Consider the following 27,634-nt stretch of genomic DNA (forward strand, 5'->3'; position numbering starts at 1 on the left):
GGGCGGGGGCGGGGGCCGCCGCGGACACGGACGCGGACGCGGACACGCGGGCCCCCCGCGCCGCGGGCTCCCCTCGGGGCTGCGCCGGGCCCCCGCGGCTGGCGGCCTCCCCGGCGGCGCCCCCCGCACCGCGGCCGCGCGCTGTCCCTCGCGCCCACTCACCCGCTCCCGAGGCCCGCGGCCAGGCCCAGCCGTCCACCCGGCGGCGCGGGCGGAAGTGCGCCGCGGGAGGTGCCGGCGAGCGGCCGCTCTAGGGCGCGCCGGAGGCCCTCTCGGTGGTACCGGGCCCCCTGCGAGGGCTCGGCGTGGGCGGAAGTGCGCCGCGGCCGGTGACGGCGAGCGGCCGCTCTAGGGCGCGCCGGAGGTCCTCTCGGTGGTGCCGGGCCCCAGGCGAAGGCTCGGCATGGCCGGAAGTGTGCCGCCGGAGGTGCCGGTGGCGGCCGCTCTAGGACGCCCTGGAGATCCTCTCGGTGGTGCGGAGCCCGAGCCGCCGACGGAAGTGCGCCGCGGGGGGTGCCGGCGAGCGGCCACTCTAGGACGCGCCGGAGGTCTTCTCGGTGGTGCGGGGCCGCGCGCGTGGGCGTGGGCGTGGGCTGGGCGCGGGCGCCCTCCTGGTGCCGCCCCCTCCGCCCCACCCCCGGGCCCGCCCGCTGCCGCCGCCCGCGCGGTTCCCCGGTCAGCAGGTGGCGGTCACGCGCGAGGCCCAGGGCGCCCACGGGGTGTGCTCGTCGCCGGGTGGATCTCGGTCCCCGGGTCCGCGGATCTGCAGCCCGGAGCCCGCGAGCCTCGGGCCGCCCCCTCCGCCCCCTCCGCCCCGTGGGCGACTGTGCCGGGCAGCGCTGTGCGGCCTCGCGGGCGCCTTCTCCCCGGACGGCCGAGCTGCCGCCTGCGCTGTGCCGTCTACACGGGCTGCACAGGGTGGTGCCGTCTACACGGGCTGCACAGGGTGGTGCCGTCTACACGGGCTGTGCGCGGTGCTGCCGTCTACACGCTGCAAGCCGCCTCGGATCCGAGCTCCCGGGCGGCAGGACGCGGCTGGGCGGACGCGCTGGAGGCGGGGGCGGCGGGTCAGCATCTCGGCGACCGGGCCGGGCGGGGCGGGGGCGACGAGGCTGCACCTGCCCGGCTGCTTCGGTGCGGCCCGAAGCCTTTCCTCAGGCAGGAGCTGGGCCCGGCGTTGCGGATCCCGTGTCCGAGCCCCCCCGGGTCCGCCGCCCCCCCAGGCCGTCGGGGCTTCCCTCGGCCCTTCTCCGAGGCGGACACAGCGCTGGCGTCACGGGGCACGTCTCGTTTGTTTTCTGAGACTGCGCCGTCCGGGAGCCTCGGCACACGGGGGGGGGAGGGGGGGGGGGACACGGCCCAAGGGAGCCTCCCGCCCGCGACCCTGGCCCGCCCTGGCTCAGCCCAGCAAACCCCTCCCCTCCCGTCCCCCTCCCGTCCCCCTCCCGTCCGCCTCCCCCTCCCCTCCCCTCCCGCCCCCTTCCAGGCCCAGCATCCTTTCACCCATAAACCGTTCCGCGAGCGCTTAACGACCGTTCCCCGGGGAGGTCTCCACCGTGCATGACGGTGGGCAGCCCATCCGACTATATAAATACAGTAGACACATCCTTTTGTTTATTTGTATTTAAGGAGGCTCCGTGCCCACCGTAGAGCCCAGTGTGGGGCCTGAACTTAGGCCCTGAGATCAGCAGCTATCGCGTGACCTACTGAGCCCCCCGGGTATCCCAAGGTAAGTTTTTGTGTTTTCTTCTTAAGATTTTATTTATCTGACAGAGAGAGAGAGGGAGAGAGCACAAGCAGGGGGAGCAGCAGAGGGAGAGGGGAAGCAGCCTCCCCGCCGAGCAGGGAGCCCGACGTGGGGCGCCCGGGACCCGGGATCGCGACCTGAGCCCAAGGTAGCCCCTCAACCAGCTGAGCCACCCAGGTGCCACAGGTTTTTGTTTTAAAGATTTTATTTATTTATTTGAAAGGGAGACAGAGCAGGAATGGGGGGAGGAACAGAGGGAGAAGGTACAGGATAAGACACCCTGTGGCGCGGGGAGTCAGCCTGGGGCTCCATCTGGGACCCTGAGATCATGACCTGAGCTGAAGTCAGATTCTTAACTGACTGAGCCACCCAGGTGCCCCAGAATAAGTATTTTTTAGAATACTTAGAATTCTATGTTTAGAATACAACCCTAATAATATCATAAAAAAGACAATAATTCCTCATTATCCAATATTCATTCATTGTTTAAATTTTCCTGATCATCTCATAACTTTGAGGCTCAATTGTTCAAGTCAGAAAATTTAAAAATACAATAAAAACATTAAAAACCTTTTGAAAAGCTTAACTACAATGCTATCGTCTCACCTGATGATTTGTTAAGACATCCAATTACTTACGAATATCACCTAATAACTGTTCAATGTTCAGATTTGCCTGATTATTCCCAAAGAGTCTCATGTGTAGGTGGTTTGTTTCAATCAGTATTCAGGAAAGGTTTACATTGCATTTGATATAAGTTTCTAAAATTTCTTTTAAGTTTTTATTTATTTGTTTGTTTATTTATTTATTATTTATTTTAGAGAAAGAGAGAGTGGGGGGTGGGGGAGAAACAAGTCTCAAGAAGACTATGCAGTGAGTGCAGAGCCCAATGGTGGCTCCATCTCAGGACCCTGAGATCATGACCTGATCTAAAACCAGCAGTCAGATGCTCAACCAACTGAATCTCCCAGGTGCCCCTCTTTTAAACTTTAATGGTTTCTTTTCCCTCTCGTTTTCTCTTGTCACTTATTGGTGGAAGAAATTGGGTCACTTGGCCTCCAGAATTTCCCAAATTCTGTACTGGACTGATTGCATCTCCATGGTATCATTTAACATGTTTTTCTATCCCTTACAGTTCTTATCACATGGGAATTAGATGTAGAAGCTTGTTCTAAGTCTTTTTAGTGGACAGGGCAAATAAATATATATATTTTAACTGAAATTGTGAATTCATACTGATTTTTTCAATTCTAAAGTAAGATTATACAGTTTTTACTTAATTTCTTTAATTTTATGCTGATGTCACTTATACACTAAATCTTGGTTCCTAACGATATTAACAGTTTGATTTAGCTCCAGTAAAGAGACTCCAGCAAACCATTGGATATATCACACTGGGTATGTACAGTCAAAAAATTATTTTTTAGGTTACTTAAGAATTATTTTTTCCATGTTGCTATGCCACCAACCTGGTAAACAGTTTCTTCTATTTATTTTCCATTTTTAGGTATTGCTTTTTAAAATGTGTTTTAAATTATGCAAATTGTTTACATGGGTTCCAAAGTCAAAATTATATTCAGAAAAGAATTACTTCCTTCCCTGCATAGGTGGCACTTTATTAAAATTAGTTTTAGAGAGACTTGCAGTATGACAGCATGAAGTGCTCTATGGGCCCAAACCCCAGATAAACTGGTTAAAATAATAAAAACAATCATTTAAAGCCTCTGGGAATGGTCTGGTCCTAAGGAAATTTAGTAAATGGAGAAACACTTAATAAAAAACTACCAAAATTCAGTAGGAACAATGAGAGTTTATAGAATTTGAACCGAGACCTGCTTCCTCCCTTTACCTCTCAGATCTGCGAGATTGAACTGTCGACTGGTAAAGCCGATAACACAGGTCTCCCTCTCTTCCCAGCTCAGAGTCAGAGAGCTGTCTTCTAGGAAGGGCTAACACATCAGTATTCCTCATGCTGCCCCCAGCTACGAGTTGGTGAGGCTAAATTCGAGCCAACCGTTGCTAAGAGGCGAGATGGAGGCTTTAGTTTAGGTTTGGCCTAGCGAGAATACTAGGTCCCCGGTTGCTCTCACCCTGGCTCATAAAGTGGTGGTTCCATGTAGGGAAGACCAGCCAAGAAGACCTGAGGTCTCTGCCCCACTCAAGTGCCCAGCTCCTAAATTTGTGGTGTCACTAAATGAGTAGCATGCCACCGTCTCCAGCTCCACAGCCGTGGCTCAGAGATTTCGCCCAGAGGGAGAAGCAGATCTAAACTGGACCTTTTAATCTCTTCCAACATGTTGGGTTCACTTGCAGTAGATGGTGGAGACCTTAAGCTTAAGGACGCTCCAAAAGGAATGGAGATAGATGATGGTGAAAGGGAACTGGGAGGAGATTGGTGGGATCGTTGGACATCTATAGGCTAAACTGTCAGCATATTGTTTTCCTAAGAAGGGGCGATGGGCACAAGGCAAATGGAAGGAGCTTACCAGAGGTGAAGAAAAATTCAAACAAGGACCTGAGAAACTTTCCCTACACAGGAACTCAAATTTGATTGCTTTATTCTGTGGAGCAATTTATGCCCTGGACATTGTTGAAAATAATAGAGCAATCAGCTGGTAATCAGAGGAGCTTAGTAGAGCAGTATAATTAGGGAAAGAGACAAAGAGAGCTGTGCCGGGACTGTTTCCTAAGGGGAAATATCGGAGGGTGACCTCGGTAAGTAGATGGGGTTGGGGGGATAGAGTCCAACAGTCACTAAACAAATAAAAGAGCAAATGAGTAACAAGTTTCAGAGGTGGTGGGTGGGCAGTACCTGGAGTTGCTATGATATATAATCTAAAATGTATGGTTTCCAACAAGAAAAGTTAAGAAATATAAATAAGTATGAAACTGTGATCCCTAAAATAGAAAAAAAGAGGAGGCAACAGAAACTGCTTGTGAGAGTAAACTAAGATGCTGGGGTTGTGAGACAAAGCTTTTTGAGTAGCCATTTATATATGGTCAAAGAACCAAAAGAAATCATGATTAAAGAAGCAAAGGAAGATATGATGACAATGTCACATTAAATTTAAAATATGAATAGAGATAGGATAATAAAAAAAGAACCCAAGTGGAAATTCTGGAGTTGAAAGTACAACTGAAATGAAAAATTCAGTAGAGGGGTTCAACAGTAAATTTGAATTTACAGAAAAGAAAGAATTAGCAACTTGGAAGTTATATGACAAAAATTATGCAATCCAAATATCAGAGACAAAAAAAATTAAGAAAAATGAGTAGAATCTCAGAGAAATGTGTGCCACCATTAAGCACACCAACATGCATATAATAGGAGTAACAGAAGAACCATGGTCTTTAAAAGAAGCCGAAAAAAACATTCAAAGAGAATAGCTAAAAGCTTCCCGGATTTAATGAAAAAGCAATAATCTTCACACCCGGGAGGCTCAACAAACTCCAAGCAGGATGATCACAGGAAACCCACAGACACATTGTAGTAAAAATGCTGAAAGCAAGAGAAAAACTTGAACCGAAGAGGAAAATAAGTTAATTATGAGGGAATCTGAGCGGGATTAACGGCTGACTTCTCAGCGGAAGTAAGGAGGGCAACGGGGTGATTTCACACCTGCAGCTCCATCACTGGGGTAGCCCACGTTAGTAAAAGGAAGAACAAGACCCACAGGATCCTGTGAAGTGGCGTGTCTCCGTGGTTACGGGCCATCTGTCCACGTGCGTGCTTCCTCCTTCCTCTTCAGCTGTCTGATGCTGATCACACCATAGTTTATTCACTCAGTCCTCTGGCTTGTTTACATCTTTTGCTCTGATGGTGTCGTAACAAATAGCCTCTGCAGAAGTCATTTTTTAAAAAAATGTTTGTGAGTATATCTCTGGCACAGATTCCTACAAGTAGGATTGATGATTCAACCAATAAACATGTATAATTTTGCTAGAGAAAGCTAAAAGGACTGCTCTGGGGGTTGGGTCATTCTGCCTTTCATTAGCAACTTATCAGAATATCTTTTTTCCTCAGAACTCACCACCAAAATGTTGGCAAACTTTGGGATTTTTGCCAATCTAACATCTTAGTGGAATTTATTTATTTTTTTAAAGATTTTATTTGTTTGAGAATGAGTGGGGGACAGGGAGCAGAGGGAAAGGGACAAGCAGACTCATCGCTGAGCTGGGAACCTTACTCAGGGTTTGATCCCAGCACCCTGTGATCATGGCCTGAGCCAAAGGCAGATGCTTAACCTACTGAGATATCCAGGGGCCCATCTTAGAGGAGTTTAAACTTGCAGTTATCTTTCATAAACGAGCTATGTGAGTATCTGCTCATAAGTTTAAAGGTCATAAAAAAAGTTTAAAGGTCATTTGCCTTCTTTTTTCTTTAAACTTTTTGTGCATACGCTTTGCCCAGATTTTTTATTGTAATGGTCTTTTTTTTATGAATCTTTAGATGCTTTCCATATATCAGGGATAATAATTCATTATGATGTAAGATGCAAATATGTTTTAAGTTTGTCATTTGTCTCTTTACATTGCTTAACAATATTAACTTTTGAGTCAAAAGGTAGTTTGGGTCTTAATTTTGCCCCTTTGTATTTGGGTGACCTTGGTCGGGTTATTCAACTTTCTTCTGTTTTCCCCTGGTGAAATGAGGATAATCATTGCTCTTCTTGCCACAAACTTTTGTTATAAAGACAAAATGGTGTTGTTGAAATGCCTTGTAAAGTGTTATTCAAATGTGAGTCATTCCAAAGTGACACCTAGCACATCTAATAATCTAACTTATGCCAGCAGGAGAAAGCTGGCTTCTCTTTTCTCTCCCATTCTCTGCTTGGAGGCAACCTAGATGTAATGGAACAGCGGTCTTCTCAGATCAGTAAACGAACCCACCTGTCGTTACACCTGCAATTATAAATAACCTGGAATTAAGGGGAAAGGATAATCATTATAATCACAAATTAGTAAAAGCAGTGGGTAAGTTTCAGAGCCAACAGAGTGATAACATGGCAGATTCCATTACTTTATTTTTCTCATTCAAACTATATTCGAAAACTTTTTTATTGATCATTCGATTATTTGAAATCAATCGCTGCTTAAATCTATATAGCGCTAGAGCACTGACCTGGGTGAAAAAGAGATTTTGCGACTGTAGGAAATAAACAAAAAACATGACCCAGCCCTTGGTTTGCTTGGAGTATTGACTGGACAGGCTGCTATTTACATACTTAGGAGCAGCTGATATCAATTCGATGTCAATCGGAATTCTTGATCATAAGCATAGAAGTCAATTTTAGCTGATTCACGTTGCAGATTGAAAGGAGATCAGGGAGCCTGCAGAACTGATAGAAAATGTGAACTGGTGGCGGCCGGGCGGCCCAGGTCTCGGCCAGGGTCTCGCCTGTGTCTCCTCAGGGTGCCGCTGTTGGCGAACCTCTGCTGGGTGCGTGGCTCGGGTCGTGGCAGCCACCAGCAGGGAGATGCAGGGTCCTGCCCCCAGCTGTGGCTTCCGGAGGACGGAGGCCCAGTCTGCGCCCTGTAGGTGGTGGGCAGGTGGTAAGGTGGGTGGAGGAGACAGGAGAGTGTGGGGAGCTGAGGTCGCAGGCTTTAAAGGGGCCCCCTTCCAGGTGACGTGGGGGCGGAGCCGCAGGCCGATGCTGGGAATGGCCCTGGGGGGCTCCATCTGGTGCCCAAGACAGGGGGCAGCGGGGGGGGGGGGGTCACGGGGGGCCGCTGGGGCACCCGAAGACTGGCTCAGCCATTCCAGCTTTTACCAGGGCAGGAAGTGGCCACATCTTAGGTCTGAAAGGGCTGCCCTGGCCGCTCTGCTGGGACCAGGCTGCAGGTGGCGAGGCCGCGGCGGGGACAGCAGGTGGTGAGCACGACTGTGGCCGGGGCTAGGGAGCCGGGGGTCCAGGAGACAGAGCCCTCGGGACCTGCTGGGGGAGGCCGAGTCTGGGCAGCTCCGCGGCCTTGACTGGGGGAGAAGGCTGGGGGGGCCCTGAGCCCCGGGGCTGCGGGTGCTCTGACAGGTGCCTTCCATCCCCGAGGATGCAGGGCCGAGCTGGGGGCCCAGCCGCGCGAGCGCTTGCCGAGCTGCTGCTTCTCCCTTCCTGTTTTGTGTTTTTGTTTTTTGTAAATTTTCTTATCGGAGTTGGATTTGCCGACATAGAGCATGCCCCCCACCCCCCGCCCCGTGCCCATCCCGCCCAGTGCCCCCGTGCCCCGCCCACCTCCCATCCCCCGCCCCTGTTGGTTGAAGGATGGAGAGGACGGTCTCCAGGGCCAATGGGACGCTCCTCACCATCAGGAAGGACGGTGCCCCCACTGCCTGGATGCGGGGGGAATTGGAGGGGATCAGGCGGAGGGAGTGCGCCTCTCCCTCTCAAGACGCCCCTCCTGTGACCCCTTTTCCGTGAAGCAGGTAAGGCCGCGAGTGAAAGCAGAGGTGCGGGGTGCCCGGATGTGACCCGGGGCGGGTGTCAAACCCCAGGCGCCCGCGAGGGCAGGAGCACCAAGGCTGCCTCGGAGTGGCCGCGCTCGGGGCGGGTGGAGGGTGGAGGGAGCGCTCTGAGCAGCCCCCCACGTGAGCTGCCCGAGCCCCCGAGCCCCGACTCTGCCGTCCGCGGAAGCTCCGGGACTTCGAGGCCCTGCAGGCCCTGCACCGCGGGGTCTGCGAAGCGGGAAATACTAGAACCCACCGCTCAGAAGGCTGCTGTGAGGGATCCCTGGTGGCTCAGCGGTTTGGCGCCTGCCTTTGGCCCAGGGCGCGACCCTGGAGTCCCGGGATCGAGTCCCGCGTCGGGCTCCCGGCATGGAGCCTGCTTCTCCCTCCTCCTGTGTCTCTGCCTCTATCATGAATAAATAAATAAATCTTAAAAAAAAAAAAAGAGGAAGAAGGCTGTGAATGTGAGACCAGTAAGTAGCCAGCAGATCCTGGGAGAAGCGCCTGGCTCGCAGCAGGCATCCAGGGGGATTAGCTCCTAGACCACTCTCCTCCCTCTACAAAACCCACAAGCAGGCTTTGCTGAGGCTGCTTGGAATGGGTCTGGCAGGGGAGAAGTGGTGAGGAATTGGTCCTTCTTACTGCTGTGATTAAACTAAATGAGAACAGAAATCAAGTAGGAAGCTGAGCAAAAGGAAAGGAAGAGATGATGAGCATGAGTAATGCCCCACTCGTGAGTCCCGGTCTAACCACAGAGCACTCCCACGGGACAGGTGTTGGGGGGCGGGAGGGGGTGTCAAGGATCAAGATAATACCGAGTTTTAGAAGTGCCCTCTCTATAGCAGCCTCTAAAAAACAAGGTCATAACAAACTTTATGCATGGAAAATACCCACATCTCGTGACAATTTATATATCACAAAAGAGAAAAAGCCAATCACATCTTTATGGAGCATGTAGGCGGATTCCAGAGCCATCTGTGATAAGCTGATCTGGTGTCAGAAACTACACAAGACGCTCCCCTTAGGTGGGTCTTCCCATAAACAATGACCACAAGTCTGTTTATGCCCTTTTATCTTAAATGCACAAGTGAAAAAGGCTAAGCAGTGACTTTTGCAATGTGTGGTTTCCTCAAAGTTAATGCTTAGGACATTATCAAAGGGAACACAATATGAATTGCAGAAATATGGTCTCAATTTCAGTTGATTTTAAAGGTCAATAGGCAAAGTATAATAAAAAATTAAGCAGAAATGCTATTTTGTCAAATAGCTAAGATAGGTCTCAGAAATTATTCTGCACATATATTTTATATTTCTACTTTTTAGCTATTCTCACTTTTTTTAATAAGTTCCACATCCAACGTGGGACTTGAACTCACAACCCAACATCAAGAGTTGCATCAGCAAGCCAGCCAGGCACCCCAACTATTCTTACTTTTTAATGGAAGAAGTTGTATGTATGCATATAATACAGTAGCTATCATTGTATCAAAATATCACTGTATCGAGATAAGGAAATCCATCTAACAATTCACATCGACAATGGCAGAGTCACAAAGTATATAAGCATTATCGAAACTGGTTTGCACAGAAGTGATAGCAGTTGGTGGTTCTGGAAGGATTACCCAGTCTAGAGATGTTAGTGACTGGCTATTAAGAATCTTTGGTGTAGGGATCCCTGGGTGGCGCAGCGGTTTAGCGCCTGCCTTTGGCCCAGGGCGCGATCCTGGAGACCCGGGATCGAATCCCACATCGGGCTCCCGGTGCATGGAGCCTGCTTCTCCCTCTGCCTGTGTCTCTGCCTCTCTCTCTCTCTCTCTGTATGACTATCATAAATAAATAAAAATTAAAAAAAAAAAAAAAGAATCTTTGGTGTAATTTATCAAATTCAAAGCCAAATCTTTTATGTTCGCATCCACAACTTAAAATGCTGAAGACTAACGAATAAAATAGTTTATATTGTATTTGAGCTTAAATGGCAAGTAGAAATCAAATAAACTGCTAAAACACATTTAAAAGGACCTCAGCTTAACCTTATGAGTAGGTGAAGACTTCATCTGATATGATAATTCTTTATTTAAGATCCAGATAAAATCACCCGTCACAGAGGCGCTTCTTCCTTGAGAGGGGTTGAGGTTAAGGGCCCTGGCTCTGCTACTTACCCGCGGAGATCCTGGGCAAGGTGCTTAACCTCTCTGTGCATGTGTCCTTCTCCGTAAAAGAGGTGCAGCGACAGGAGGGCATCTGAGAATTAAGCATGCTCATGCATATTAGATGCTTACAACAAGGCCTGGTGCTGTCCATAAAATGTCCTTTAGCATTGTTTGCTAATTGTACATAGCTAGTATGTTAGTGATGATTCAGGACTCTGTAGGAATCAGTGATTTACTAGAATATACACCTAGAATTAAAAAAGGTAATATAATTTTTCTAGGACATAAAAGGACATACTGAAAACTGGGGAAGAAATACCCACAAATTTTCCCTTAGTCATAAAATTTTAAAAAGTGTTCTGAATGTAGGGATAACTTCCCAAAGATAGAAGTGGCAATTAGGTTTTTGTCTGGAAAAAGCAAGATTAAATAGCCATACAAAAAAGTGTTTATTGGTAAAAACCTGTTACATAAATATACAAAGCATCTAAAAGTCATCTGACTTAATTTGTGTATTTTATGTGAACAAAGTATGAACGTATTTCCATATCACATATCATATCATGTTACTTTTCTCTTTGAGAGACACAATTTTCCTTATCTAAGAAAGGAAAATAATTATTTTAAAATCTAATCACTAATTCACCTGAGAAACTCCTGGCAATAATTATGCAATAAGTAAGAATCATGTCCTAATTAGGCCCAGTTTATTAAAATTTGAAACAAAGCCTTGAGCTTTCTCTCTGCTAACATTAAAACATCCTCATTTCAGATGAGGGGCAAACTGTCTACAAATTATCTTGAATATTTTAAGTTTTAAATGTTATTTATAGCTTTGCTGTAGAGGATTTATTTCATTTTAACATTTAGATGCACATCCAAGTGCAAATCGCACATCAATTGAGAATCAAAGTAGGTAACGAATCTGTTTTCTATAAAGTCAGTAATGTGTCTGCACCTGAAAACATGCGGTCTTATTTTGAATGGAAATATGATATTGGTGCTATTATATTGTTTATGAGAGTCCCTTAAGTGGAATCCCAGTAGAGAGCTTTAAGATTTACATGGATGTTCTTTTTTTTTTTTTTTTTTTTACATGGATGTTCTTAAGTGTTATGCTCAGCAGAGCGGATTCAGTTTTGGTGAATCCAACAGAACCCTGGGACTGTTCAAGAGTATGAAGCCTCTTTTAGGGATACTGAGTGGGCTTGGGGGAAAAAGCTACAGAACATTTGGATGAAGGCCAGGTTTTCCCACTCGCCTACCACCCCTTTGGGCTTTCTCAGTTATCTGAAAGCAGTAAATAACATTCCACACCCTTAATAATTATGCTTTGATCCTAATTCATTAGCAACTCCTTTGCAAAGCAGAATGTAGGATCTTATTTCTCCAGAAGCTGGTAATTTAGAGAAAGAAAAAGAAAAGGATAGGGTGAGTCATATTAAAAGACAACCAATAGAGAAGAAACAATTATTCACTTGATGGCTAATCTTTTCAAAAATGAAAACTGGTTGCTAGGTTTTACTTAATAAGGGCACAGAGAACTGAGCAGTATTCTAGTTATGTATTTTCAGAGAAATCTGTTTAAAAGTTCCATGTTTTTGTCCTTATCGACTCTCCATAAAAACTATACATAACAAAAATAGGCGGAGCCAATTCCATGCGAGAACAGAATCTCAGGTATGGCTTCATATAGGGTATGCGCCGGATGAGCACGGAGCAGCCTGCTCGCCACACTCGTGCTCTGGAGCGTGCTCCTGGGTCTTCTCTGGAGCGGCGGCCTGGGCGCCCCGGGTCAGAACAGACAATCGGGCCCACCCCAGGCCCACTGCCTCGCCAGGAGGAGCCTGTGAGCTCCGCAGAGTACTCCCGTGTCCCCCGGAGGCAGCAACCCGGAGGCACGGCAGGTGTGCCTAAGATCCCCCCAGGGCCCTGCAGGGACCACACCTGCCACGGCTCCGCCCCCGCGGTCCAGGCCGCCTGGCAGGAGGAGGAGGCATATGCAGTTTAAAGAGGCTTCAGGGTGACTCTGAAGCATCTTCCTGGTTAAGAAACCATCCTTTCAAATGATTCTAACAGGGCAGCCCAGGTGGCTCAGCAGTTTAGCACTGCCTTCGCCCGGGGCGTGATCCTGGAGGCCTGGGATCGAGTCCCACGTGGGGCTCCCTGCATGGAGCCTGCTTCTCCTTCTGCCTGGGTCTCTGCCTCTCTGTCTCTCGTGAATAAACAAAATCTTTAAAAAAAATGATTTTAACCAAAATCTTTAACACGGTTGCCATCACAGTCAGTAAACCTTCCCCCTACTACTTACCCAGGCTCTTTCACCCCATGGCTACTGGTGCCAGATCAGAACACGAGTGCTCACTTTGCTCTCCTAGGTCATTTCTGAGACTAACCTTACATAAGGTCTTCTCTATTCAAAAGATTGAAAATGGCTCTCCATTGCTGTTTTTAAAAATAATTACCTTATTGCTTGGTAAAAGTTTCCAGAGCTCTGAATGCTTGTTCCTTCCCGTCTGACGGCATAGTGCCACCAGGCCCCTGGTGCTAGCTGGTGCTGGCAGCTCCTGCCTGTATCTTACATTTTTTTCTTCACCTTACATCCAGTAATTGTTACTTGGTTGGTAAAACACTGGTTAGTAAATAACACATGAGAATAGGTGGCTTTTAGTGAATACAAACTGATCTGGAGAAATAAGATATATTTACACATATGTGATAGACAATAAACATATATTAGAATATATATAATGTGTATTTATTAAAGGCCACCTATTCTCATGTGTTATTTACCAACCAGTATATTACTGGTTTTATATCTATCATTTCTGTCATACTTAAATATGTAGGCTATATGCCAGTTGGCCTATTTTCCTCAAAATAAAATTTCCATAAAGACTGTACTAGACATATTTACTAAGCAATCATCTTAGTAAAATTACTTGAATTCAGCATATGGTCCTACCTTCAATAAGCACTAAGCAAAACAGGATTTGTAATTATTATACTTGTAATGTTAAACTAAAATCAAGAGAGTATTTTTGAGAATGATTTTCTCAAAATCATCAAAATGTCAGTGCCATTTCAAACATTTGTAAAATGTTGAATTACATTTAAAATTAGTATGAATCAGTCTCTACCTACACATAGAAGGACAAACACAAAAATGATGCCCTTTTTCCCTACAGAGTATCGCATCTAATATATCAAGGACTATGGAGAGAAATAACAAGTAATGTGCACCCCTACAGGTAGCTATGAATAACTTTCTGCACTTAATCTTCTAGAATGAGCACTTAAAATATAAGTTTTTGTTCCTTCAAAGCAACTATGGTAGGCATATATAAAGTAATATCACTAACTCTCCAAATGCTTTGGGTTTTCCTTTAGAACTCTCCCATATGGGCAGCCCGGGTGGCTCGGCGGTTTAGCTCTGCCTTCAAGCCCAGGGCATGATCCTGGAGACCCAGGATCGAGTCCCACGTCGGGCTCCCTGCATGGAGTCTGCTTCTCCCTCTGCCTGTGTCTCTCTGCATCTCTCTCTCTGAATAAATAAAATCTTAAAAAAAAACAAAAAACTCTCCCATACACAAGCCACATAAGAAAACTGGCCTCACTAGCCAACTGTTACCCATTTTACCGGGATTAAAAATGGTATTTTCTGGTCTGAACACCTACCTTATTCATCCCCACTTAGCTCTAAATTAATTTTGGTGGCTTCAAAAAAGCAAATCCATCTTTGGTGGAAAGAGCTGTCACTAACGGTATTCAAAGAATGTATCATACAGACATTTGAAAATTATCTCAATAATAAAGTGCAGCACTACTGGAATAGGGGGTATAGCCTCTCCAGTTAAAAATGCTTCATTTGGATGTAAAATATGACTAATTTGTTAAAAGTCACATGATGTCAGTTATAATTTATGCATTATATATCCCCTCCTTTGAAACATCTAGAAATAAAGAAAATGAAAATAGGTGCTTTTCATAATAAGCAAACCTAAATTTCTAGTTGGGCAATAAAATCGCATTAATTGAAGCAATTAAATTTAAGATAATATCTTTATTAAATAAAAAAGTTACACTATGATTTTTATACACTGTTGAAAATAATGACCACTTTATTTATCTAAAGCCAGCAGTACTTCCCATTTTTCTCTCATGGTGTTGTAGTTAAGCCTCAATTTAGGTCCAGAAAATAAGTAATAGGGTAGATTTTTCCACATTTCTTTAGATTTATCAACTGGAAAGGAATTTCAGAGCATGAAAATAAAATGAGGCAGAAATAAAAGAACTTTTAAATTTGGCTTAAAATTCTATACTCCTATCCACAGAAGTAAATTTCTATTTTAGTAGCCCTCAAAGAGCTGGGGAGAGAAGATTATTACTAATAACACAGTAAGTAGCAAATACTTTGGCAAGCATGAACAGAATCACAAGTGAAGACATTTACAAATACATTTGTAACATCTCTTTGATGTGGTGTGAGCTATAAATCAGAATGAAAGCAATACGGCTGTTTGATTGCAGATTCTGGTGGGGATTAACAACGTGGCCAATACATCATGAAAAAAAAAAAAAAGTCAAGCAAAGCAGTAGGGGAGTACACAGGAAAAAACCATCAATTCGAGAACATTATCTCTTTTTGTTTGGGAAAAAAAAAAAAAAGGGTTCCCTGAAGCCTGGAAAGTATTTTTCAGTGGACGTGCTTCTATTCCGTTATCAGGGGAGGGCTTAACGCAGACTCCGGCCAGTCATACACATCCGGCAGCAGGGAATCGTATTCACTTCGCCATATTCTTTCTCTAATGTATTTGGCCTTGTCCTCAGGTTCCGGGTACCGGAAAGCCATTTTGTTAGCATACAGGTACTCTGTGACCTGAAAAATAGGTAAGATTACTGTGCAGGCTCTGAGTATTAATCTGAGGGGGGAAAGTACCGTTAAAACACAGAAGAATGAATTTAGAAGAATGACATTTTTCTTTTTTCAAAATAAATAACATTACTTTGACTCATTTCAAAACATTTGCAAACTACTAAGGGCTTGAAAGATGAAATAAAAATCATCTGTAATCTCACCATAAATTTGACGTGTTTTCAAGTCATTCCCCCCATTACTGGCATTCCCCCCCTTAATACTTCAATCAAACAAGCAATTAAAAATGACTTTTTGTCCTAGGGACTCAACCTTACTGTATTTTGTGATGAATGTGTTTCAATTATTTTCTAGCCTATTCTGAGAAACATATTTGTACCCACAGAAAAAGCTGGGGCAAAGCATGAGGTCGGAGAAGCTCACTGGCTGTGGGATGGGGTAGGGGACAGAAAACAAAGCACTCCTAGTCTCCTGAACCCTCGGTCTTGAAAGCCTTAAGCCAATGAAGGAGCAAATTCTCTACCCTGCAGAAGGGAGGTGAGACATGACCCTGGGGCTACACTCCAGTACCAACCCCTAAGCACAGGTATCTCCTTCTATTTCATATGACCTCTCACCTGGACACACTGGTAATCTCTTAACTGGCTGATATGGTCCAAAATCTGTCCCACATGTAATATCATTCTATAAATTCAAAGGTGAGCTCTACTCGTCCTACTTCTGGGCTCTAAAATCCTCAGCTGTTTTGCAACAATAAGGTATTCATTCAGACTCCTTAGCCTGACATTTGTCCATCTGTACAATGTGGCCTTAAGATAACTTTCAAATCCTGTCTTATGCCATTTGCCTACCTATTTAGATTCCAGTTCAACTGAACTGGCTGTTATTTAAAGATTTTAAAGTCATCTTTCTACCCAATGTGGGGCTCGAATTCACAACCCCAAGATCAAGAGTCACATACTCCACTGATTGAGCCAGCCAGGTGCCCCTGGGTTGGCTGTTATTCTTTCTTTTCTTTTCCTTTTTTTTTTTTTTTAAGATTATTTATTTGAGAGAGAGAAAGCACGCAAGCACAAGTGGGGGCAGAGGGAGAGGGCGATCATCTCAAGCAGACTCCCTGCTGAGTCTGTGCCTAATGCAGGGCTTGATCTCACAACCTAAGCTGAAATTAAGAGCCAGACGTTCAACTGACTGAGGACTCGGGCACCCCTGGCTGTTATTTCTTAAACATATCATCTCTTACTCCTAATCTTTGTTTAGTTTACAAGTATTAAAATAATGCAACAATAACATTTATAGTCAAAGGGGTAAAAATTTTATGATCATCAATACACAGTTGAAAATGTGGTTGATAAAAAAAAAAAAAAGAAGAGGGCAGCCCCGATGGCTCAGTGGTTTAGCGCCACCTTAGGCCTGGGGTGTGATCCTGGAGTCCCAGGATCGAGTCCCATATCAGACTCCCTGCATGGAGCCTGTTTCTCCCTCTGCCTGTGTCTCTGCCTTTCTCTCTGTCATGAATAAATAAAATATTAAAAAAAAAAAAAAAGAAAATGTGGTTGATAAATTCTACACTTAATCCTGGTGTTTAAGAAAATCTTAGTAAACTAGGGATTAAGATTACTTCTTAAAAAGATAAAAGAATATTTATTTCAACCAAAAGCTAGTATCATATTTAGTATTAAAATACAAGGATGCCCTGATCAACTAAGTTGCTTAAAACTGTTCTTATGGGAGAAAAAAAGAAATACATAGTAAATGAAGAAACAAATCACTTGCAAATGATTCAAAACTCAAAATTCCAAAACAGTTCATTAAGAAACTATTAAGAGAGTTAAGATTGCTCAATTAGGTGAGCTACTTATCAAGTAAATTCATAAAAATTAATACCTTCCCTATATGCCATGACTACCAAGGAAATAAGTATAAGAAGAAAAATCTTTATTATAAAGAACAAAACATTTTAAATTCTAGGAAAATAAGCATTAAGCAACATACTACATTTAGAGAGGAAAACAACAAAATTATATTGAAACACTTAAAAAGAAGAAACAGACTGTGCTGAGTGGGAAGAGGTACTGATGGGGAGGGAAGAGCCAGTACCAAAGACTCAATTTCACTGATTTAATTTGTAAGTTTGATAGTTTCCTACACAGATGCAGGGTTTTCTTTAAATTAAAAAAACTGGTAAAAAAAATTCATCCAAAAGAATGCAGTTTAAACAGATAAGAAAATACTGAAAACAATTATTGATGAGAAAGATATAGTATCTAATAATACACATTATACATACCACAGTAATAATTATTTTTTTAAGATTTTATTTTTAAGTAATCTCTATACCCAACTCACAATCCTTAGGTTGAGTCACATGCTCCACTGACTGGGCTAGCCAGGTGCCCTACATACCACAATATTTTTAATGGTGCCTAATAATAGGCCTATATGGTTAGGAACAGACTCTCAGTGACAGATTTGAGGACTTTATGTTAGTAAAAGGAGCATTCTCAATCAATTGGTGCTGGGGCAACTGGTTAACTATTCAGAAAACAATGTTTCTCGGCCTCACACATCTTACTCTAAAAAAACCTTAGGGATTAAAAGGTTTTATGTTCTTAAAAAGCAAAGGTAGATATTTATATGATTTTTGGAGTGGGAGAAGGCATTAACATTCATAAAAGGTGAGGAAACAAGCCATAGAGTAAAGAGATTATTCCACAAAAAAAACCTCTTAAAACGTGGCATTCCAGTGTTAAATTTCCACAAGTCAAAATAAATGGCAAATGGGTAAACACCTGCACCACAGCAAACAGAGAAATCATGATGCTCAATATATTAAGGGCCTTTTAAAGCCAACATTAGAAAGAAAACAACCAATATAAAAACAAGCAAAGGTCATGAACAGGCAGGCAGTTCACAGAATATGATTATTTTTTTAATTTGATTTTTAAAAAAGACTTTACTTATTTATTGGTGAGAGAGAGAGAGAAAAACACGAGGGGTGGGGGGCAGAGCGGGGGAGAAGCCAATTCTCCACTGAGCAGGGAGACTGATGCGGGGCTTGATCCCAGGACCCTGAGATCATGACCTGACCCAAAGGCAGACACCCAACTGACTGAGCCACCTGGGTGCCCTATTTTATTTTTTATAATTGTTTAATTAAGCAAAAAACTCAATCTCACTAATAAATGCTTTAGATAAAAATGAAGACATAATCCTCCACTCACTAAATATGTAAGATTTAAAGAATAACGCTCAGTATCGGCATCACTGATACTGCAATATAAATTGATACTTTTTTCCTGAAGAAATATGATGGTAATCTGTATCGGAAGCCTCGGCACGTTAATACTTTTTGTTCTTTTGATTAGACATTTATCTTAAGAAAAAACAATCAAAAATGTACACAAAGACTTAAATAAGGATGTTCACTACAATATTATTTCTAACAACAACAAAAGATGCTTAAAGTCCAAAAATACAGAAATGGTTAAACGAATTATGATGCCTAACAAAGACAAGATTACGCAGCATTAATGATCATACGGGAGAACTGCTATTGATTTACCCGGGGAAAGGCTTACAGTGTACTCAGTGGAGAAAGAGCAGGGAGAAACTATTCTAAAGAGGCACCGGTGGCTGCAGGTGCTGCAGACATATGCATGCGTTGGGGAAGGAAAAGGACTAGAAGGCTACAAATCCCAAATAATAATGTGGGTTATGGGGCGCCTGGCTGGCTCAGTCGGTTAAGCGCCCGACTCGTGACTTTGGCTCAGGTCATAACCTTGGGGTCCTGAGATGGAGCCCGCATCAGACTCCATGCTCCGTGACGCACGGGCTTGAGGATTCTCTCTCCCTTGCCCTCTGCCCCACCTCCCACTCTCTCTCACTCTCAAATAAATAGATCTTTAAAAAAAGTAATGTGGGTTATATTCTGGTATTTAGAAAATGAGTGATCTAAAATTTCTTCTTTGTACCTTTGAAATGTTTCAAACTTTTCTCTAGTAAACTTATGCTACTTGCTTAAGAAAACATTATTAAAATATTTGTGAACAGGTATAAATTATACTTACTTTAATAGCAATGTTAATAGAAACTTCCTGAATATCAGCAAGTGGTGGGTAAAGTCTCCCTTGAGCTAGCTCTTTATCTGTCAATTGATTTGCCAGTGCCTGAAGAGAAAAACGGCATTTTATTTTTATTTTGTCTAAATGCCACAGAATAAGGACGTGATAAAATGGAAAAGTGGTTTGGGGAGCAGAAAATAATACAAGTAACATAATTCTTCTTATTTTTAGCAGGAATATATATACTTAAAGTGCTGCAGAAATTAAAACTGTTCACTGCTAAACAATAAACAACTGGATTGAAAAGTTTATTGACATATTCTAGTTAATACATACAAAGTTTGGAATAATTACATCAGCTACTATGAAAATAGACATTAAAATCTGTTATTAAAAAATGTGAGTTCGTCAAAACTCACACTGTAGTCCTGCACTGCAATAGTCCTGCAAATAAACCAGTTTGTGTCCATTAAAAAAATGAAGGCGTTACACCTTTGGTCTATGCTGTCACGATACGTTACCTTCAGACACATATATAACAGGCACGATAGGTGTTATACATATGAAAGGATTCATAGCTTACATTCAGAATTTGAAAAATCATGATAAAAAATTAATCTTATGCAAAAGTAGACGGCCAAATCAGAAAAGCCAGAGATGAATAGCTTCCTTTCCATTCATAAGGCAGCTCTAATCCATTTTCTCTCTCTGCTTTTAACTAAGATCCACTCATCTTTATAATTCATCCTTTATAAAAGAGTTGAAAAAGATTTAAAACACTTACCTTTGCAGCTTCTAGGAAAACATGGTCACTAATATGCCGGGTGTTACAGAGAATAACAGCTAAAGCCACGCCTAGAAAACATTTTAAATGTTTAGTGAGGTCTTTTTTTTTCAAATTGTGAAAGGAACCGAATAAATACCCAGACTTACAGCCAGTTAATGGGAACCACTACCCCAACAGCTCCCCTCACCCAAGCAGCCAAGACACAACAGAAATCGGAGAGTTAAAATCAAATAACAACATGTCTTTTAACTGTTACGACACTTACCTGCTAGACAGAGATATCAAACGGCTTTTCTCAATTTAGTTTTTATAATTAGCAAAATTACAAGTGCATACACTTCATCAATACTTGTTACAAGAAACATCAACTCCTGGCCCACCCCTAATCCTTCCAGTCTTGCTCATTTTTGTGTTCCTCTCTCCCACCGTGGAACGGCTTGCACACGGTTCTCCCGACTGACTTCCCAGGCTCAGAAGCCAGCGGCTCCTTCCTGCAGGAGGAAGTGCGTGGCTCTGGTCCACGCTTCCCGCCTCCCCCGAGGCCTCCCCCGTGGTCTACATGGAGCACCGCCGCCCAGCTTCCTCCGAAGGCTACTCAAAGCGCGGCCGTTGCCAACACCGGGTCGCGGGCATCTCTTCTCTTCTGCGTGACTTGGGTTTTCCCTGCTGATCTCCTTATTTTAGTTTTTCAGCACTTGAAATTATCTCACGCCGGCTCATCCAGCATCTCCGGCACATCCCGCACGCGCCTCCTTCATCCTCCAGAAGAGACCGCCGCGCCGCTCCGTGGTGGCCGCTCTCCGTCCCAGACCGTCCCAGGTCGGAGCGGTCATCCTGGACAGTCTCTCCCCTTTAGGCAGCTTGCCTGGGTTTCTTCGGAGTTCACTTCTAGATCCCACTTCCTCCCAGTGTCTGGTTAGTCCCCATTTGGGGCAGGACATGTTTTCTTTTTTTAAAAATTTTTATTTATTTATGATAGTCACAGAGAGAGAGAGAGAGGCAGAGACACAGGCAGAGGGAGAAGCAGGCTCCATGCACCGGGAGCCCAACGTGGGACTCGATCCCGGGTCTCCAGGATCGCGCCCTGGGCCAAAGGCAGGCGCCAAACCACTGCGCCACCCAGAGATCCCAGGACATGTTTTCCTACAGTTTTCTGAGGATGCTCCCCGGCACTCCTCCCCCCGCCCCACTGTTTTTTTTTTTTTTTTAAATTACTTTCCACCTATTCGATCATTTGTTTGGGTTTAGAGTTCTAGCTTGGAAATAATTTCCCTTTAGAGCCGTGAGGCGCTCCTCCCCTCCAATACCTTCTGGCCACCAGTGTTGTTGGTGAGCAATCAGTGCCAGCTGAATTCTAGACCCTTTCTGGTGATTATCCTCTTGCTGTACCTCTGGAAGTATCAGGATCCTTCCTGAATGTTCCGCAGTTCCCAGTGATGTGCCTTGAGGTGCAGGACTTTTCCACACCGTGTCTGGCACTCGTGGGGGAGGCCCTTCCTACCCGGGAACCTGGGTCCTTCAGTTTGGGTAAAGATTCACGAAATCACCTGTCATTTTCTTTCCTCCACTCATCTGTTCTCTCACTCTACAAGGCTGTTTTCTGATACTGTCCTTCCTGGACCAGCCCTCTCATTTTCTTCTGCTTTCCAGCCCTCATTCTTTGCTCGATTTCTAGGTGACTTCCTCAGCTTTTAAAAAAATAATCCTTCTGTTCTCAAACTTTTTATTTTCAAGAGCTCATTTTTGTTCTCTAATTTTTTAAACAAAATTTTTGTCTTCATGTGGATATTGATAGTTTTTAAACTTTCCTTCTCCCCACCTAACCCCTGCTTCTTTCTAAGCAGCTTTTTACTCCTTGTCTATTTTCATCTCTTTTATGAAATAAATTGTTCATGTTAGGAGACTTTCCTTAGCTGACCAGTAATTTTTAAGTGTTTCTCATATGTAAGGGTTAGGAACTGGAAGGATCACTGGTAGCCATGAGCACGAGGAGAGGGCTTGCCCCTCAGCATCACTGTGGTGATTTGGCTTTTAATCACCCTCCTTTCTGGCATCTCCTTCCTCAACTGTGTCCAGTGTCCTCTGGTCTAGAAATTCTCAGTTTTGCACACACTATTGAATCTTTAGCCAGAGCGAGGCAATACAGTTATCCAGTTAATCATGGACAAGAAGAAAATCGGGTAATAGATTCCTTATTTTAATCTAGCCTCTGGATAATATATGTATTTCAGAAAGTAGAGCATCTGTTCCATCTACAGTTTATATAGTTGCTTCAATGTTTGGAGCAAAATCTATGGTCTTAGGTTTGTCTTGTCTCTTCCATGTTCTTTCTTTTCCTCTCCATTCTTGACTTTTGGATTTTTTTTTTTTAATCATTTCCTTTCCTCCCCTAACATTCTCTCACCATAGTTAGGAAGTTTTTCTGGTCTTCCAGTGATTATCCTAAAATTTATAACAAGCACCCTTATGAAAATTCCATGGCAATCTCTAATTTGCCCTTCCACCAGACAATGCCTCCACTACCCTCGTAACAGTTTCACTCTACTTATAAGTTATTATACTTGATCTTTCAAGGAAATCTTTTTGCCTTGGCTGCATTCATAGTTTTCTCTTTGTTGTTATTTGCTAGAGTCTCACAACGATGTTCCTCGATGAGGCCTTCTTTTATTTATCCCGCGTGGGTTTTACTGAGCTTCTGGATATTGTGTACTGACGTCATCATCAGGTTCTAAGAAATTCTCAGCCACGAAGCGTACAAATACTGCCTCTGCTTCATTCTCATGCTATCTTCTGGGACTACACACAGTGTATCAATTAAAGGTATATATCTGCTTTCCTATATTTTTCTCTTGCTTTGGTCTCTGGATCATTTCTTCTGACCTATCTTACAGTTTCATTCTCTTCAGTCTAATCTGCACTGGGCCTCATTCACTGAGTTCTTGAATTTATTTTAGTTTTTCAATTCTAGAACTTAAGTGTTACTTGGCTGAGTTTTTCAAGCTTGGATTTTATCTCCATAAACACAATAGGCATACTGATTTCATAATATCTGTTTGATATCCAGAATTCCAGAGTTTTCTTGTTGTTTCTGGCACTGTCTTGTCTTTTATGTGCTCTTTATCTTTTATTTTTTAACTGGGGGTGTATTTTAAAATTTGTGAAAATCACTTGAAGACAAGGATAGTGTTACCTTGTGCCACAGAAGATTTCATTTCTATTTGCTTCTGGCCCGGCCCTGTGGATGCTGGTAGGCCAAGACAAAGATCTGAGGCTTTCCAGGTCACCATGTGATAGTGCAAACTATACCCATATTCCAAGGTACAGCCTTTAGCACTTCAGCCCCATCAGTGGTTCACTAGAACCCCATTCCTGGCAGATGCCAGACTCTAATGCTTGCCTTCCCTCCATGAAAAGCACCGCTTTGCTGTGCGGCCACTCCTTGCCGACGAGAGAACGCCTCCAGTGCAAAACTTCACATGCTGGTTTTCTGAGCTCTAGTTCTCTCCCCAACCTTGATCCAGAACTCTTGAGTATTTCATTAGTCAGTATCTTTTTAGCCTTTGGCCCTTTCAAGGTCTGATTTTTGTTGTTATTTTATCCAGTTATAATTGCTGGACCAAGTAATTCAAACATCATCGGAGCCTTACATTTTTTTATAAACAGACTTTTGGCCTCCTGCTTTTCAGTCCACTTTTACCTCTACATCAAGTCATTTGTGTATCTATATTTATAGATAATGGTGCTGATAATGGTTAACAGTAAAGTTAGGACTTTGTAGTATTGTATAAAAATCATCAATTGCCAAATTCCTTATTAGTCAAGTAAGACACAGAAAATGACATTGTTAAATTCAGCGGATAGGTATTCGTTTCCATGTTCTTATGCCTTTCTGCCACAGAAATAGTGCTGGGTAGAACAGATTGATTTTGAACATTGTCAAGTTCTAGAAAGAGATCACTGGTGATGGGAAAGTTTCTATAATAGACAGTAGGTCTCAAGAGATGAGCAGCGTAGAATTCTAGACATAAAATAGCTACGGGGAGAAAAATTCGTAACAAAAGCACTGAGATATTCACAGGTTAAAAGTCTTCTTTACTTTGACAACAGTAATAGCATGCTTGCTTGATGCTAGCCTACATCCACTAAAAATCTACCATAAAAGACATGAAATCTTAGCACCTACAGTCAGCTCATCAGGGAGAGGCCCACAAGGAGAAAGACAAAGGAAATTCAGGTCGATTCCCTATTTTACTCAACAAAGTCTTTCATTAAAATGAATGAACTAAGGATCACCAGAAAAAAATTTTTTAAAAGATTTTATTTATTTATTCATGAGAGACAGAGAGAGAGAGAGAGAGAGGGGCAGAGACACAGGCAGAGGGAGAAGCAGGCTCCGTGCAGGGAGCCCAATGTGGGACTTGATCCCAGGACCCTGGGATTATGCCCTGAGCCGAAGGCAGGTGCCAAACTGCTGAGCCACCCAGGTGTGCCAGGATCACCAGAAATTTATAGAAAATGAACAGCACAAAGGAAGAAATATTTAAAAGAATCTTAGCTCTCAGAAGAAATTCAAAAGGAAAAAAAAAAAAAAAAAAAGAAGAAATTCAAAAGGATCCTGAAGTCTTAAAAACAAAAAAAAATGAAAGTGGCTATAAAAAAAAAGTGATTTTAGGATAAGATAAAGGTATTGGGAATAAAAAATATTTGAACCTACTGAACTGATGATATGAGATATTAAGCAAATGTTAATTTCATATGTATGACACCAGTATTATAGTTATGATTAATTTTAAAAATTACTTGTTCAGAGATACATACTGCAGTAGTTACGAATGGAATTATATGACGTCTCTGATTTGCTTTAAAATAACCCATTGAGGAAAGAATGGGCAGGAAAATATAGTTACATGTTGGTGGGATCCCTGGGTGGCACAGTGGTTTGGCACCTGCCTTTGGCCCAGGGCGCGATCCTGGAGACCCGGGATCGAATCCCACATCGGGCTCCCAGGTGCATGGAGCCTGCTTCTCCCTCTGCCTGTGTCTCTGCCTCTCTCTCTCTCTGTGACTATCATAAATAAATAAAAAAATTTAAAAAAATATATAGTTACATGTTGGTAACTGCTGAAATGTGGGCGACTTGAACATGGGATTTCATCTTCTCTCTGCTTTTCTATGTATTTGAAATTTTTATAATAAAAAAATACTTTTTTTGTTGTTTTAAATTTTCAGTTTTAAGTAGGCTCCACGCCCAACATGGGGCTTGAACTCATGACCCTGAGATCAAGAGTTACATGTTCTATGGACTGAGTCAGCCAAATGCCCCATAAGAAAAGACTTTTGAAATGAGCAGTAAGAGTGCCAAAAACCAGAAAAGATGAATGAATGAATGCCATAGAGCTCCTTCATGTTACAGAATTAAAAAGGCAGACATGGAAACGTGAAATAAAATTTACAATAGAGGTATTTGATCATGGTCTAACACAAGTTCCATAAGAGAAAAAAAAAGAAATAATGGAAGGAAAGAAATGAGAAAGAAAAAAGAATTTAAAAAATCCTTTGGAAAAGAAAATATAGTGAACTGGCCCTACATGGATATGTATAATAAATGAAAATAAGCCCAAATCTGGATGCATCCTAGTAACATTTCAGAACTCTGAAGATAAAGAGAAAATTTTAAGTATTTTTAGGGAGAAAAAGCTAGTACGTATAAAGAAATGAGAATCTCAATGACATCAGATTTCTTACAGCAACATAAAATGGAGAAATATATTCAAAGATCTGAGGAAATGGGCTTTCCAGGTACACATCTCTACCTAACCAAACTACCACGTGAGGAGAAGACAAAGACATTCTTAAGGTAAGTAAAAATTCAGAAAGTTTTCTTCCATGCTTAATAAAAACATTTATTCAAAGGATGTACTTCAGAAAAATGAGACCAAGACGGAGAGGAATAGCACCGGGACAGAAATAGCACGTGAGAGAGACAACGGCAGTTGAGACACGAGAGTCAGTCTGCTGAGGGGGGCGCCTGCGGGGGTCAGTCAGGGAAGCCCTGAGGTTCCGGTTCAAGTCATGACCCGGGGTTGTGAGACGGAGCAGCAGGGTCCCCAAGCAGCAGGGAGCGGCTTGGGATTCGCTCCCTCGGTCCCTCCCCACACTTGCTCTTGCTCTCTTTCTCTCATAAATAGACAAATCTTAAAAAAAAAAAAAAAAAAAGGTCTGCTGTGGGGTAGGACCCAGAAGTGAAGAAAGTCAGCAGGAAATTAAAGAGTCACTATACCTGATACTTGAAAGATTTTTACTTTGAGTTTCAAAAATTTTGTAATCTAAAACTACATATTCTACTATATTTATAAAATTATACTCTTGTTTAGGCGTAAATAATATATAATCATGTAATTTGAGAATCAATCTGTAGACAAAGTACAGAAAATAACAACACAATGTACATGTCTAAAAACCCTCTGTGCAATGTAGAAATGTTAATTAGCCAAAATTGAGGGATGGAATTAAGAGCAGATAAGAAACCTAAATACGAGACTTTCAACAGTAGGAAGCTAATAAAAACTGTCATTAGTTGCTACTGAAAGCTTTTTAGATATGTTATATAAAAACAAACTACTAGGAAAACTAAAAATAGTAACACAAACTGAGAGGTAGAGGAAGCAAGGTATTAGGAGGTAGGTAGGTGTTCACTACTATATTCAACAGTGGGAAGTGCACATACATGGTCTTCAGCCAGAATCAAGGTAAGGGAGGGTAAGTGTATCAGTCGTGATGGTAGTAAACCGTCAGAAACACGCAAAGCAAACAACCGACAGTGTTTATAGCTGAGAAGTACAATAAGAAGGTACCCAGGGGACACTGGGCTGTTTCCATGGCTTGGCTACTGTAGGCAATGCTGCTGTGAACACCAGGAGCATGCATCCCTTTGAATTCATATTTTGCATTCCTTGGGTATAAATGCCGAGTAATGCAATTGCTGTATCACAGGATAGCCCTATTTTTAACCTTTGAGGAACCTCCATACTGTGTCCACAGTGGCTGCACCACTTTGCATTCCCACCCGCCTGCCCACCGCAGTGCGAGAGGGCTCCCCTTTCCCCACATCCTCTCCAACACCTGCTGTTTCTTGTGTTGTTGATTTTAGCCATTCTGATAGCTGTAAGGGATTATCTCATTGTAGTTATGACTTATATTTCCCTGATGATTTCGTGAAGTATTTTTAACATAATTAGCCATTAATTTTTAACATAAGTAATACTGGCATTTACCTGGAAAAATATACACATTGTTTCCTTGGCCTGGTGTAAAGAGCTGCCCATCACTGAGTTTCACTGGCTCAAATGGACTGCCACTGGCAAACAAACATCTTCCCTGTTAAGAAATGAAATAATCTTAATTTGTAACTACATGGACTTAATGTGAATCCAAACAAAATTAAATCCTGTACTAAAACAGACCAATAGATTACTTGTCAATAGGCATAACTTACTACATAACTTAACCTTTCCATTAAAATTCTTATAATGAATTTTTATGCATAGCATACATTCACATAAAGTTGA

At 43.1% G+C, this 27,634-nt stretch overlaps 2 protein-coding genes and 1 long non-coding RNA gene across 6 annotated transcripts in view; 1 reads left to right on the forward strand and 2 right to left on the reverse strand.

Annotated features, from left to right (window-relative positions):
* ELAC1 (elaC ribonuclease Z 1) overlaps window positions 1–314 on the reverse strand; it is a 40,021-nt gene extending 39,707 nt beyond the window's left edge. Inside the window, exon 1 of the mRNA XM_077892813.1 lies at window positions 163–314. The gene's annotated coding sequence lies outside the window, so the exon portion shown is untranslated. The remainder of the gene's footprint in view (window positions 1–162) is intronic.
* A 1,169-nt stretch (window positions 315–1,483) lies between these two features.
* LOC144311033 (uncharacterized) overlaps window positions 1,484–27,634 on the forward strand; it is a 36,729-nt gene continuing 10,578 nt past the window's right edge. Inside the window, exons 1-2 of the long non-coding RNA XR_013376634.1 lie at window positions 1,484–1,729; window positions 3,091–3,145. This is a non-coding gene — a long non-coding RNA (uncharacterized LOC144311033). The remainder of the gene's footprint in view (window positions 1,730–3,090; window positions 3,146–27,634) is intronic.
* Window positions 14,383–27,634, reverse strand: part of ME2 (malic enzyme 2) — a 48,622-nt gene continuing 35,370 nt past the window's right edge. For all 4 annotated transcript variants that reach the window (XM_077892881.1, XM_077892901.1, XM_077892891.1 and 1 more), the window contains 4 exons: window positions 27,341–27,443; window positions 20,064–20,134; window positions 19,286–19,384; window positions 14,383–15,218 (listed from right to left, as the gene is read on the reverse strand). In XM_077892881.1, coding sequence (XP_077749007.1) covers window positions 15,051–15,218; window positions 19,286–19,384; window positions 20,064–20,134; window positions 27,341–27,443 — 441 coding nt within the window. In that variant the 3' untranslated portion in view covers window positions 14,383–15,050. The remainder of the gene's footprint in view (window positions 15,219–19,285; window positions 19,385–20,063; window positions 20,135–27,340; window positions 27,444–27,634) is intronic.

This window comes from Canis aureus, chromosome 1, assembly GCF_053574225.1.
Source record: "Canis aureus isolate CA01 chromosome 1, VMU_Caureus_v.1.0, whole genome shotgun sequence".
In the NCBI taxonomy this organism is placed as follows: domain Eukaryota; kingdom Metazoa; phylum Chordata; class Mammalia; order Carnivora; family Canidae; genus Canis; species Canis aureus.